Below are 13,874 nucleotides of genomic sequence, written 5' to 3'. Positions count from 1 at the left end.
GGCAGGGACACCTTTCACTAGACCAGGTTGCTCCAAGCCCCATCCAACCTGACCCTCAACATTTCAGTGATGGGGCAGCCACAGCTTCTCGGACAGCCTGTTCCAGTGTTGTCTCCCCCAGGCTCTCACAGGCCCTTGGAGGCTGCGGGGCCTCACTGACCTACTCAGCTGCTGACCTGAAAGGGGCTGTGCTCATCCTGCTGGAGGGTGCTCCATGCCCGTCTGTGCCAGATCATCGTGGGCACAGCCCCACGCTGTGGAGCCAGCCGGGCCCGTGGGGCACCCAAGCAGCTGCTGCCCCAGTATGGTGCTGACTGACGGCCCTGCAGATGGGCTTCTGCACCATCAGCCGAGTGGCTGAGCCCCAGCATGGAGCAGCCACCTTGGCACAGCAGCAGATCCCAGCCCTGCTGCCTTTGGCTGCTGGGGGCTGGAGAGGGGCAGCAGGGTGCAGTGGGTGCGGACCACCCAAGGAAGGGTGGATGCCGCAGGGCAGCTGGTTTGTTTATTCCAGCAGTCCTGCCCTTTCTGACAATCCTGACCCTCCTGCAGGGTCAGAGCAGGTTGCTGGGGACTTGTTGCCAGCTGTGGTGCTGCCAGCCCTGTGGCGTGGGTGCTGGCTTCCCGTGCTGCGCACGTCCCTCCATCCCCGCCAAAGCTCCACAGAGCCTTCATGGGGAGATGCAGGGTCATTGGGGCTTGTGTGCCAGAGGGACATGAGCCCATGCCAGGCTGGGCTGGAGCCAGCCATGGGCCCTGCATGCCACGTCCCTGCCATGGGCACTACCAGGAGCAGCTTTTTGCCCTGGCAGCCTCTGGAGCAGGGAGATCCTGTGAGTGGTGGGACCCATTGGGCTGGGCAGGGGTCTGATGCTGTCTCTCCCTCACAGCTGGGATGAGAGCAGCTCCATCAGCAGTGGCCTCAGCGATGCCTCCGACAACCTCAGCTCGGAGGAGTTCAATGCCAGCTCCTCGCTCAACTCCCTGCCCTCCACCCCCACCGCCTCGCGCAGGAACTCGGCCATAGCGGTAGGTGCCAATGGCACCCGGACCTTCCCGGCACCGATGCCGGCTTGGTGCCACCACCTCAGTGGGAAAGAGGGGAGGGAGGTGCCAGTGTGAGGAAACAAGGATGGCACAGGGTGTCTGCTTCATCCTTCTCCCAGCTGGCTGATGCTCTCTGGGGATGGGTTTGGGGTGGGTGCCAGGAGTGCCCCTCACTCCACTCTGCCCCCAGCTGCGCACGGACTCGGAGAAGCGCTCACTGGCGGAGAGCGGACTGAGCTGGTACGGTGAGGGTGACGAGAAGGCGCCCAAGAAGCTGGACTACGACAGCAGCAGCCTCAAGATGGAGCATGGCTCCTCCAAGTGGCGGCGGGAGCCCTCAGACGGTGGCGAGGAGGGTCCCAAGGGTGGTGAGCTGAAGAAGCCTGTCAGCCTGGGCACCCCAGGCTCCCTCAAGAAGGGCAAGACTCCTCCGGTGGCTGTGACCTCCCCCATCACCCACACGGCCCAGAGCACCCTCAAAGTAGCAGGTAAAAACCAGTTTGGGCAGGGTCCAGCTCCTTTGATGGGGAGAAGGTTGGGTGGTGTCTTTGTGTGCCTTCCCCCAAGCATGTTGGCCGTGGGATAGCCAGTGGCTGTGCTCAGACCTGGGAGCTGGGTGTGGGCTGGAAGGGGAGGCAGGGCTGTGTTGCGGAGCGCAGGCAGGTTGGGGTCTGTGCCTGGCCCATGGTCTCATGTCTGCGCACCAGGCTGGGGGGTCGTTGAGTGCACCAAGGGTCTGGCATGTCCCTTCTCCATCACATCCCTGCATCTCTGGTGCCCATGTCCTGTCTGGGCTCATTCACTTCCAAATGTCCCCAAAGCCTCCTGGGACACTAACCTGTCCTTTTTGCCAGCAGGCAAGCCAGAGACCAAAGTCACCGACAAGAGCAAGCTGTCAGTGAAGAACACGGGCCTGCAGCGCTCCTCCTCCGATGCCGGCCGTGACCGTGCCGCTGACGCCAAGAAGCCGCCATCAGGGCTTGCACGCCCCTCATCCTCCAGCTCCTTTGGCTACAAGAAACCAGCTCCTGCCACCGGCACGGCCACTGTCATGCAGGCTGGGGGCTCGGCCACACTCGGCAAGATCCAGAAGAGCTCTGGCATCCCTGTTAAGCCAGTCAGTGGGAGGAAAACAAGCCTCGATGTCTCCAACGCACCTGAGCCTGGTTTCCTGGCCCCAGGGGCTCGCTCCAACATCCAATACCGCAGCCTGCCCCGGCCGGCCAAGTCCAGCTCCATGAGTGTGACCGGGGGCCGCAGCACAGCCCGGCCAGTCAGCAGCAGCATTGACCCCAGCCTGCTGAGCACCAAGCCGGGCGGCATCTCGGTGTCGCGGCTCAAGGAGCCATCCAAGGTTGGCACTGGCCGTGGCACACCAGCCCCTGTGAATCAGACAGACCGTGAGAAGGAGAAGGCCAAGGCCAAGGCAGTGGCACTTGACTCTGAGTGTGGCACGCTGAAGAGTGCCAGCTCGCCTGAGAGCACTCCAAAAGCCCAGGCCAACCTCCCGCCAGCAGCCAAGGTGGCCGAGCTGCCCCCTACACCTCTCAGGTATGGTCCTTCCACCTGCGAGGGCAGCAGGTGCCTGGCACGGCTGTGCCCAGCACCAGTACCTGAGTCTCACCTGTTTCCTTACCCATTTCCCCCCTCCAGAGCGGCTGCCAAGACCTACGTGAAGCCTCCCTCACTGGCCAACTTGGACAAGGTCAACTCCAACAGCCTGGACTTGCCCTCCTCCAGTGAGCTGCACACCCCACACACTGCCAAGCTCCAGGACCTGCACCCGGCCGGCGGGCACCTCGCACCTTGCTTCAGCCCCAGCCCTGCCCCCATCCTCAATATCAACTCGGCGAGCTTCTCCCAGGGCCTGGAGCTCATGGGTGGCTTCAGTGTCCCCAAGGAGGGCAGGATGTACCCCAAGCTCTCCAGCCTTCACCGCAGCATGGAGTCCCTGCAGATGCCCATGAGCCTGCCCAGTGCCTTTTCAGGGGGCAGCACCACCACCCCCGCCCCTGCTGCTGCACCCCCTGCCAGCACAGAGGAGGAAGAGGAGGAAGAAGAGGCGGGAGAGCTGGGCTGGAGTGGGAGCCCCCGGCTCACACATCTGGACAGGTATGGCCAGAAGGAGGGCAGGGGGCTGCTGCAGCACCTTCATGGGCTCACATCGCTCCCTGCTGTCCTGCCATGCCCTTTTGCCTGCTTCAGAGTCTCTTCCTGCTACATTTCTAGGGAAAAGCTCCCTGTTCCTGCAGCTCAATCCCCATCGTTCCTTCCCTAGTCTGTGCAGGGATGTCACTGATCTTTCCTTCCCTTCCAGTGCCAACCGTGACAGGAACACGCTGCCCAAGAAAGGGTTGAGGTAAAAGAGCCCAAATCACTTTTGGGTGGTGCTGGGGTGGGAAGAGGGGGCACGTGGGGCATTCCAGGGCAGTGCCCCCGAACCAGGGAAGCTGGGCCGCAGTGTGGTGGGCAGGAACTGGACGGTGCTGGTCAATCTTACCATGCCTGTCTGCGGCTCCCCAGGTACCAGCTCCACTCCCAGGAGGAGGCCAAGGAGCGGCGCCACTCACACGCAGTCAGCGGGCTCCCCGAGTCGGACGAGCAGCAGGAGCTGCCCTCACCCCCCGCCCTCCCCATGGCGCTGGTCGGGAAGGGTCCGCTCACCAGCATTGGTCAGTGCCCTCCGCTGCCGGCCCCTTCCCTCCTGCTCCCTCCTGCTCCCTCCTGCTCCCTCCTGCTCCCTGTGCTCCCCGGGAGATGTGCTAGTGCTCCCCCGGGCGCTGCTTGTCTCCTTGACACCACCAGCACCTGGTGCTTCTGGTGCTGGATTGGGACCAGGGATGTCCATCACCTCTGCTTCAGGGCATCTCATCCACCTTTGGGTCTCAGGCCACAACTGCTCCTCTGGAGGTGACTGGCAGGGCACGGAGTAAGTCCTGCCCTGATCTGACCAGGACCTGCATGTTCCTGGAGGGTTTGAGGGGTCCAGGCAGACAGGCTGGGGCAGCATGCTCCACTCCTGCACCTGCAGGTGATGGGTTGTGGCATAGTGGTGCCCACTTGGCCCTGGGGCAATGGATTTGTTTCTCAGCCCTGTGATCACCTTGGTGCTGGTGTCCAGGTCTTCCCAGCATCAACCTGCCTTTTAGCTTTCCCCAGCCCCTCCCTGCTTTGGGACCACAATCCCTGCTTCCTCACTGCATCACAGCTCTCGTGGATCGCTCCCAGTCCTGCTTCCCCATCCTGATGCCAGGTCCCCAGCGTCACTCTGATCCTGCTTCCTCCCCGCTTTCTCCTTGCAGTGAGCCCCACTGCCACCGCAACCCCGCGGATCACCCGCTCCAACAGCATCCCCACCCACGACTCCACCTTCGAGCTGTACAGCACCTCCCAGATGGGCAGCACCCTCTCCCTGGCCGACAAGCCCAAGGGCATGATCCGCTCGGGCTCTTTCCGGGACCCTGTGGACGATGGTGAGAGTGTGCTGCGCTCCTGCCCAGGCAGAGGAGGCTGCAGGGGGTTGGTGGGGCTCCCTGCACCCTTGTCCCCACTGGTGCTGCCATGGCATTGTTGGATGGGTCAGTGTGTCCTGTTCTTGGTGTCAGAGCAGGGACAACAGCCCCGAGGGGCCTGGTGGACTCTGTACTGGCATCAGCCCTGGGTCTGCCCTGACCCCCATGGGTACCCAGTGTCCTTGGGTTGCTGCCAGGGTGCTGTGACACTGCGGAAGAGGGGACCCAAGCAGACAGGGAGGGCAGCAGAGCCTCCAGGTTCCCCAGAGAGGAGGGTGCAGATGGAGGGTATTCCCTGCCATGTGGCCCAGGGAGGCCACCAGGCATGCACTGAGGAACAGACAGTGCTGAGCATCTGCCATCCCACTCTGTGCCTCCTCCAGGCCGCCTCAGAGCCCTCTACCACTGAGAGCCCTGAGCTGTAGCCCCTGGGTGCTGCTCTCCAGGGCACCCTGACACCCCGGGTTTTCCTGTGTTGCAGTTCACGGATCGGTGTTGTCCCTGGCCTCCAGCGCGTCCTCCACCTACTCCTCCGTAAGAGCCACCTCTGTGCTGCGCTGCTTTGTGCATGGCTGGGGGTCTGGGTGGGACTGGGGGGGGCTCTGTGCATGCCTCTGCCTGGTGCTGAGCCTGTCTGTGCCTCGCTGCCCCCCTGACTGCCTGCCTCTGTCTGTCTGTCTCTCTCTGCTCTCATGCTGCAGGCTGAGGAGAAGATGCAGTCTGAGGTGAGCCCACACCCTCTGCTCATGCCTGCCCCTGCCCCCAGTGAGGGCGAGTGCCTGGCCCCTCTCATCCCTCTGCGCTCTCCCCGTAGCAAATCCGCAAGCTGCGCCGTGAGCTGGAGTCCTCGCAGGAGAAGGTGGCCACGCTGACGTCCCAGCTGTCGGCTAACGTGAGTCCCCACGGGAGCCCCTGTGGGACACCCCGCTCCATCCGTGCAGGGCATGGGGCTGGTGCTGGATGTGCCCATAGGAGCCCTGATTTCCCATTCAGCCTTCCACATCGCACACCTGGCAGTGGGTGCTCACCTGCCCATGGGTGTTCGCCCAAATGTGAGGGCTCACCTGTTTCTCCCCTTCTTCCAGGCCAACCTGGTGGCAGCCTTCGAGCAGAGCCTGGTGAGCATGACATCCCGCCTGCGGCACCTGGCTGAGACCGCCGAGGAGAAGGTGGGTGTATCGCAGTGCTCAGTGGGGCTCGTGGGGCTGCGGGGTGCTGGACTTGGGCGATTGCCCCAAGGGTGCTCTTGGGGTGGGCTATGCACCATTGGGATACACTCCATGACTCCCAACTCTGCTCCCCCAGGATACGGAGCTGCTGGACCTGCGAGAGACCATTGACTTTCTGAAGAAGAAGAACTCAGAGGCCCAGGCTGTGATCCAGGGTGCTCTGAATGGTACTGATGTCACCCCCAAAGGTAAGGCATGATGCTGCAGCCTTTCCTGAGCTGGGATGCTCCTGCTGGGACTGGCACAGGGCCCCAGGGCACACCCTCTCATGGGGGAAGTTCATCTGGAGGAAGGGTGCCCTGGGCAGCAATTTTTCCCCACCTGGGATCCTTGAGCATCTGAAACCAGGGATGGACAGCCGGAGCTGTCACCATGGGAGGTCGCAGTGCTGGCATGTAGGGGAATGGGTTGTTTGTCAGCCTTGGGAGACCCCTTTGCCAGGCTGTTTGCCAACAGCCAGTTTTGCCTGCTGATCTTGACTTTGTTCCCATAAGTGCTGTTTCTAGCCCCAAAACCCCAATGTGAATGCAAGGAGCTGTCAGGGAGATGGCCTGGGAACAGCAGCAGGGTGATATGTGCCCTGGGCATCTCTCTGGCAGCGCCCATGTGGTGTCTGAGCCCCATGTCATTGTTACAGGGTGGTTCCAAGAGCTCAGAAGGTGTTGGGTGGGAGGAGGGGTTGGGTGTAGGGAAGGGGGGACCATAGGGTGCTCTGGCACTGGGGGAGTTGCAGGTGGCTGATCCCTCCTTTCCCAATCTCTTCTCCTTTCTCTGGCGGACCCCAGAGCTGCGCATCAAGCGGCAGAACTCCTCTGACAGCATCTCCAGCCTCAACAGCATCACCAGCCACTCCAGCATCGGCAGCAGCAAGGACGCTGATGCCAAAAAGAAGAAGAAGAAGAGCTGGGTGGGTTGGATGGGGCACTGGCAGGAGAAGTGGGGCTTGGGGAGCCACTGGCAGGGTCTGCTCAGGGTCAGCCCCACAAACCAGCTGCTCTTGGTCTGCCTTGGCCTCGTAGTGTTTGTGCCCCCTGTCCCCTGGGGACAGCAGTGGTGAGGAGCTTGTAGCTGCCATGGATTTGTGTCTTGAATTGTTGGCTGGGACTTCTCCAGCCCCTTCAGGAGTTTCCCAGTCCTGGCCCTGCATGCCTGCTTCCTTGTGTATTCCCCCATGTCTCCCTCCTGCGCACGCAGGCTCTGACCGTGTGGAGGGCCGACACCTCGGCCAGGCAGCCCCTTCCCTGCACCAGGCAGCTCTGAGCTGGATGTGTGATTAAGTCTTGCTTTGTTTTGTTTCTCTCCCCCTATGCTGACCTCAACCCTTTTTTTCCAGGTGTATGAGGTAAGTCCCACGCTGTCCCCTCCACCACATGCTGTGCCCAGCCAGGGCCCTTGCTCCATTTCATGGGACGGTGCTCATACAATCCCCATCCCATCCATCCCACTGGCACTAACCCCAGCACAGGCCATCCTGGGTCCCCAGCCAGGCTGTGCTCACCTTGGCTGCTTCCTTTGATGTTAAGGACAAATATGCACCCACAAGAAGGGGGTTGAACTGCCCGGAGGCAGCAGGAAAGGCTCGGATGGGACCTGTCCTGTGGATGGGAACAGTCCCCTGCTTGCCTAGGGAAGGCAGGCACTCTCCTGACTTCCTGTAACTGGATCTTTTGGGATGGGGACCTTGGTGCAGCCCTGCCAGTGGCACTGAGGGCACTGGGGTGTGGCACTGCCCATCTCTGCCTCTCCAGTGCTGCCTCGTGGTCTCAAGAGGCTCTGTCCCTGCCAGCACCCACATAGGTCTCAGTGCTCCCCTGCTTCCACCATCAGCAGAGCTGGATACCCACTTTGTTTACACTGAAATGCAATGCTTTTGCTTTCGGGGACACCCTAGAGGAGTCTGCTGGTGTCTGTGGGGATTGGGACAGATCCTGCGTATTCTCCATCCCTTCTTCCTCCCACCTTCCCTTGGAGCAGGCCCTGGCACTCCAGAGCACATGTTGTGAGCCCAGGGTGCCCATCCTGCTGCTCTCCCACCAGCTGGTGGGACCTGGCTCCAGTTTGATCTGTGTGCAGTGTCCATCCCCACCCCGGCCCCAGCCCACTGCTCACCCACCCACTGCTCTGTGTGTGCTGTGTGCATGCTGCATGCTCGGACAAGACACCGGCATGCTCTGTGGAGGGCTGGCTGCCCCTCTACGCTTCCAGCAGGATCCAGGGGGCAGAGGGAGGTGTGGGGCTGGCTCTGCAGTGGCTGGAGCAAGGGACATCCCTGTAAATGCCTCTTGCTGCAATGGCTGTGGTGGAGTCAATGTGGGGATGGATTAGCCCATCCCGATGGACCGGGGTGCTGGTGCCATGCCTGAACAGCCTGGTGTTGGTGCTTGTGGGGAGCAGGGCTGGGAGACATCCTGACCAGGACATGGGTCCCACTCTTTGGGGCTCTGGTGCCATCCAGGTGAGTGTTGCCCAAAGGGCTGTGCACCCCATCCGCTTGCTGTGCCAGCAGAGCAGGGTCAGGCTGGAGCCTTCCCCAGCATGGTGGTGGTGCTGTCCCTGTGATGGGTGTGGTTGTACTGGTCCCAGCTCAGACTGTCTGTGGGTCCTGGGCAGACAGGGCAGGACCAGACCAGGTCTCTGCTTGCGAGGCTGCACTTCAGACTGTCTCTAACAAGAACATTTCCCTTTCCTGTAGCTACGCAGCTCCTTCAATAAGGCCTTCAGCATCAAGAAGGGCCCCAAATCAGCCTCGTCCTACTCGGACATTGAGGAGATCGCCACGCCAGACTCGTCAGCCCCCTCCTCCCCCAAGCTACAGCATGGCTCCACAGAGACCGCCTCACCCTCCATCAAATCCTCCACATCCTCCTCTGTGGGCATCGACACGGCTGAGTACGTGGGGCTGGGGAGGGCCGGTGGCAGGGGCTACAGGCTTCTGCCAGAGACATGTGTGAGACCTGGTCTCTCCCTTGGCCCAGGCTCTTCCAGGCCCACAGCGAGGGCGAGCCTGAGAAGAAGGAGGTGTCAGAGCTGCGGTCAGAGCTGTGGGAGAAGGAGATGAAGCTGACAGACATCCGCCTGGAGGCTCTCAACTCAGCCCACCAGCTGGAGCAGCTGCGGGAGACCATGCACAACATGCAGGTGAGGACCCCTGCCAGCAGCCTGGCTGCTCTCAGTACCAGGGTGCCCACAGTCACTGTGCTGCACCCCAGGGTGCTGCTGGCATACAGCTCCTTACCCTGTGCCCTACCTCGTTCTGCCCCAGCTGGAGGTGGATCTCCTGAAGGCCGAGAACGACCGTCTCAAGGTGGCCCCAGGGCCCTCAGCAGTGCCAGGTTCCGTTCCCAGCCATGTCACGAGCACATCGGCCTCCTCTTCACCACGGCGCTCCTTGGGTCTCACCCTTGGCCATGCCTTCAGCCCCAGCCTGGGGGATACAGGTAGGGGTGACAGAGCTGCTGGCAGATGGGGAAGGGCTGGGATAGAGGGAGGATTGTGCGGGGGGAAAGTGCTGCTGCTCACCTGGAGCGAGCAGGGGATCTGCCGTGCTGCCGGTGCTGCTGTCAGCCACAGCAGGATTTGCCTCTGGCTGGACACAGGAGGCCTGGTGGCTCGGCTCCCCTTGCCAGCACAGCCTCACTGCTCCATCCCCAGACGTGTCCCCCATGGATGCTGTCAGCGCTGGCACCCAGAAGGATGAGCTGACGCTGCGGATTGTGGTGCGCATGCCGCCCCAGCACATCATTAAGGGGGTAAGTGTGGGCTGTCTGGGGACCCTGACCTGTCACCATGTCATGGCCCTGGCCAAGGGACAGAGGATGCCTCCTGGGGCTGGATGTGGTGCTCCAACACTGCACACCTCTGCCTTGGCTCCTAGGACCTCAAGCAGCAGGAGTTTTTCTTGGGCTGGACCAAGGTGAGCGGGAAGGTGGACTGGAAGATGCTGGATGAGGCTGTCTGCCAGGTGTTCAAGGTAGGAGCATGAAGAACACTCTTTAGAGAGCCATCCTTCGACACTACTCCACCAGGCCTGCTATTCCCTGGCCCAGGTCCTCCCCAGCTTTCTGGGAGCTGCTTTCTGCCAGCCCTCAGGAGCACTGACAGCCCTGTCCTTCTCCTTGTAGGATTACATCACCAAGATGGATCCTGCGTCCACGCTGGGGCTCAGCACCGAGTCCGTCTATGGCTACAGCATCAGCCACATCAAGCGGGTGCTGGACACGGAGCCGCCGGAGCTGCCACTGTGCCGCCGGGGCCTGACCAGCATCGTCGTGACGCTCAAAGGTCAGTGTGGCACAGGGGCTCCATGGCTGTGCCATGTCCCTGCTGTCTCGGGGTATTGCAGGGTGTGAGTGGGACCCTCAGCCCTTCCCTGCCCGCAGGCTTGAAAGAGAAGTGCGTGGACAGCCTGGTGTTTGAAACGCTCATCCCCAAGCCCATGATGCAGCACTACATCAGCCTCCTGCTGAAGCACCGCCGCCTCATCCTCTCGGGGCCCAGTGGCACCGGCAAGACCTACCTGACCAACCGCCTTGCCGAATACCTGGTGGAGCGCTCGGGTCGGGACGTCACCGAGGGCATCGTCAGCACCTTCAACATGCACCAGCAGTCCTGTAAGGTGAGGGCACGCAGCAGTATCCCTGTGGGCACTGGTGCCATGGTCCCCTTGGCTGTCATGCCATGGCCCCACATGTGACACCCGGCCTTGTTTGTTCCAGGATCTACAGCTGTACCTGTCCAACCTGGCCAACCAGATCGACCGGGAGACGGGCACGGCGGACGTGCCGCTGGTGATCCTCCTGGACGACCTCAGCGAGGCGGGCTCCATCAGCGAACTCGTCAATGGCGCACTCACCTGCAAGTACCACAAATGGTGAGAGTCCCTCTGCACCCCTCCAGCACAGCCCCGTGGCACACACTTGCTCCCTGCTGCTCCCAGCGAGGTCGCTGGGCTGTGGGGATGAGGCTGCACATCTGCTGTGCCCAGATCAGCTCTGCCTCGGGCTGACTAAGAGGCTTTTTCTCATGAATCTTGTCTCTCTCTCACTCACTCAGCCCATATATCATTGGGACTACCAACCAGCCTGTGAAGATGACCCCAAACCACGGCCTCCATCTCAGCTTCAGGTAGAAATTGTACATCCCTGGGGATCATCCTTGTGGCTTTGTGGGGGACAGAAGCCATCACTTGCACCTGGGCATTTCTGTGGTCGTATCCTATGAGTGGGGACCCTGATTAGGACTGAGCCCCAGGCCTGTCCCTGCCATCCTAGAAGGACCTGATATTCCTCAGCCTCAGGCAAATGCAGGGTGGGGATGCAAGGAGGACCCCGAGAGTGCTGGGGAGCAGGGCAGCTTGTGTGGATACCCAGCCCTGACCACCGGAGTCCTTCCCCCAGGATGCTGACCTTCTCCAACAACGTGGAGCCAGCCAATGGCTTCCTGGTGCGCTACCTGCGGCGGAAGCTGCTGGAGTCGGACACGGACATCAACGCCAACAAGGAGGAGCTGCTGCGGGTGCTGGACTGGGTGCCCAAGCTCTGGTACCATTTGCACACCTTTCTGGAAAAACACAGCACATCCGACTTCCTCATCGGTACGGCCTTGCCTCACCTTCTTCCTCTGCCCCGGGCTGCACTGGGGGGAGCTCCTGGGACTGGGACCAAACCCTCCCCAAGGAGCTCGGGGGGCTGACGTGTTCCCTGTGTCTCCCAGTCCCACAAACCACAGCTGGTGGGTGATGCACACAAGCGGTGCTCTTCCCTGGGTGGTCTGTTCCTTCGGGAGCTGTCACTAGGGTGTCAGCCAAGGCTGCCAGTCCTCCAGCACCCTTCCCTGGGCATGGAGGAGCTATGTTTTCCCAGGTGGATCCCCCATGCCTCACCAGGCTTCTGGTGGATAGATTGAACTTGGCAGCCCCCTTCCTTGCCTGGGAGATGCTGTCTGCCCGTTGTGCAGGCAGATGGTGCCTAGACACTGTTCCCAAGGGCATCCTGCCAGCCAGGTGTGCCTGCCTCAGTGCTGTGAGCCACAGGCCCAGTGACTGCAGGAGGGGGACCCAGCTGCCATTTCCACTGTCTGCCTTCCCCCCACAGGGCCCTGCTTCTTTCTGTCCTGCCCCATTGGAATTGAGGATTTCCGGACCTGGTTCATCGACCTGTGGAACAACTCCATCATCCCTTACCTACAGGAGGGGGCGAAAGATGGGCTCAAGGTAGTGCGTGCTGCTGGCACCTGGGAACACAAACCAGTGCGGGGACACACTGATACAGCTGTCATGGGTCAGGGGGAGATGGGAGGCACTGGGATTGCAGCTGCAGGTGACATCTCTGTCGATCCCTGCCCTGTGGCTGTTGTGGGACACAGCACTGTCCTGGGGGGCTTGGGGTGCCACATCACTGGCTCCGGCATGTACTGAGGAGGTGGCTGCCACTTGTTCCCTGCCACAGGTCCATGGGCAGAAGGCAGCCTGGGAGGACCCCGTGGAGTGGGTGCGGGACACCCTGCCCTGGCCGTCAGCGCAGCAGGACCAGTCCAAGCTGTACCACCTGCCCCCGCCCACCATTGGGCCCCACAGTGCTGTGTCCCCCCCTGAGGAGCGCAGCGTGAAGGACACGACACCCAGCTCCCTGGACTCGGACCCACTGGTATGCTGGGCAGCTGGAGGGGCTGGGAAGAGCTGAGGCAGAGTAGGGTCTGAGCTTTGCTTTCCCAGTTAATTCTCAGTGTAAAAAGCCTGATTTGGGGATGCAGAAACACTTTGTGCTCCTGGGAGGAGAGGCGGGTGCAGGGTGGTGGCACTGGCAAGTGGGCTGCACACCAGGACACACAGTGACGTGCCAGTGGAAGGGCAGGAATGGCATTCCACGAGGCATTGCGTCCACACGCAGAGCCACAGGCAGGCACGCGTGTGCTCATACGTGTCCTGGTGTGTCACCTGGAGAGGCTGCTGGCTGCCGCAGGTGATGCCAGCTGATGCTGCTTTGGCACACAGAGTCTTGACCATTCCAGCTGTGCCCGAGGCCAGGTCCTGGCACAAGGGAGGGATTTTGCAGTGTCTCTGGGATTTGCTCTACCCACTAAGGAGCTTCCCAGCAAGGCTGGTTTGGGAGGGCAAGGAGGGCCAAGTGGCCTCCCCAGTCACCTGTGGGCCTCCTGTCCCCGTCGGGCTCCTGCCATGCTCCTGTCCCCACAGATGGCCATGCTGCTCAAGCTCCAGGAAGCCGCCAACTACATTGAGTCTCCAGACCGTGAGACCATGGTGGACCCCGACCTGCAGTCGACTCTGTGAGGCCCGGATGTGCCAGCCCAGGTGGAGGGGAGCTGCTGCTGGGCTGCTCTCCTTTTCCTTTGGCATCCAGGAGCGTGGGGCTGGTGAGCAAGCGGAGATGAGAGGAGAGGAGACGAGCGGGGTTCTGGCGTGTCCTAGTGGAGCCTGGGGAAACTCAGCTCATCTGTGAAAGAGCACGAGTTGCTATCTCCCGACCCTGGGGGAATCCTGGTTTCTCTTCTTGGTTTTTTCTGTCTCTATTACAAACTCTTGGGCTTTGGGACCAGGGCGACCGCTGAGGCCGAGCCCCCGCTCCCGGGAGCTGCAGGAAGGCCCCTGCGTGGGGCAGGGACCCCGCGGGAGCCACCTGGGCCGAAGCTGGGGGCACAGGAGGAGCCCAGGCTGCAGGATGAGCACATGAGCATGAGAGGCTCCAGCTCCCTCTGCACCCACTGGGCAAAGCCGAGAGAGCCTCCACTGTGGAGCTTCCGCCTCGTGCCGGCCGAGGGCAGCATGGCTCTCGCTGCTCTCTCTGCGTTCCCGTTCTACCTGCACGGCAGCCGCTGTGACCAGGACAGCCCAAAAACCCTACTTTGGTTATTTTATTTTGTTTCCCACCTCCCCTTTTCCTTTGGCCGAGTCCAGACTTTGCTTTGGTCCCTTTTTTTGTTCTGGTTCTTCGCTCTCCTGGCCTGGAGCCTGTGGCCTGGTGCCTACTGCTTCCCTGGCAGCAGCGCCCTTCCCCTTTGGTTTCTTTTGCAGCTGTTGGTTTCACCACTCAAAACACCTCTGTCACAGAACTGGTGCTCACTGGACGAT

The 13,874-nt window shown here is 61.6% G+C and overlaps 1 protein-coding gene across 2 annotated transcripts in view; it reads left to right on the top strand.

Moving 5' to 3' along the window:
• NAV1 (neuron navigator 1) overlaps window positions 1–13,337 on the top strand; it is a gene marked incomplete at its 5' end in the record, with an annotated part of 57,713 nt that extends 44,376 nt beyond the window's left edge. The window contains 26 exons of one of the 2 annotated variants that reach the window (XM_082295961.1): window positions 891–1,029; window positions 1,238–1,535; window positions 1,905–2,598; window positions 2,701–3,159; window positions 3,365–3,406; window positions 3,571–3,719; window positions 4,350–4,520; window positions 5,041–5,093; window positions 5,261–5,284; window positions 5,374–5,451; window positions 5,645–5,728; window positions 5,865–5,976; window positions 6,574–6,695; window positions 8,481–8,677; window positions 8,764–8,926; window positions 9,051–9,225; window positions 9,440–9,537; window positions 9,663–9,758; window positions 9,910–10,069; window positions 10,168–10,403; window positions 10,504–10,658; window positions 10,841–10,912; window positions 11,185–11,381; window positions 11,881–11,999; window positions 12,235–12,432; window positions 12,981–13,337. In XM_082295961.1, the coding sequence (XP_082152087.1) occupies window positions 891–1,029; window positions 1,238–1,535; window positions 1,905–2,598; window positions 2,701–3,159; window positions 3,365–3,406; window positions 3,571–3,719; window positions 4,350–4,520; window positions 5,041–5,093; window positions 5,261–5,284; window positions 5,374–5,451; window positions 5,645–5,728; window positions 5,865–5,976; window positions 6,574–6,695; window positions 8,481–8,677; window positions 8,764–8,926; window positions 9,051–9,225; window positions 9,440–9,537; window positions 9,663–9,758; window positions 9,910–10,069; window positions 10,168–10,403; window positions 10,504–10,658; window positions 10,841–10,912; window positions 11,185–11,381; window positions 11,881–11,999; window positions 12,235–12,432; window positions 12,981–13,076 (4,387 nt within the window). In that variant the 3' untranslated portion in view covers window positions 13,077–13,337. The remainder of the gene's footprint in view (window positions 1–890; window positions 1,030–1,237; window positions 1,536–1,904; window positions 2,599–2,700; window positions 3,160–3,364; window positions 3,407–3,570; window positions 3,720–4,349; window positions 4,521–5,040; window positions 5,094–5,260; window positions 5,285–5,373; window positions 5,452–5,644; window positions 5,729–5,864; window positions 5,977–6,573; window positions 6,696–8,480; window positions 8,678–8,763; window positions 8,927–9,050; window positions 9,226–9,439; window positions 9,538–9,662; window positions 9,759–9,909; window positions 10,070–10,167; window positions 10,404–10,503; window positions 10,659–10,840; window positions 10,913–11,184; window positions 11,382–11,880; window positions 12,000–12,234; window positions 12,433–12,980) is intronic. The other variant, XM_082295962.1, reaches the window with a different exon arrangement.
• Window positions 13,338–13,874: the final 537 nt, after the last annotated feature.

The sequence above is a fragment of the Coloeus monedula genome (genome assembly GCF_965178545.1).
Source record: "Coloeus monedula genome assembly, chromosome: 23".
Taxonomy (NCBI): Eukaryota; Metazoa; Chordata; class Aves; order Passeriformes; family Corvidae; genus Coloeus; species Coloeus monedula.
This window is presented reverse-complemented; position numbering and strand designations above follow the sequence as displayed.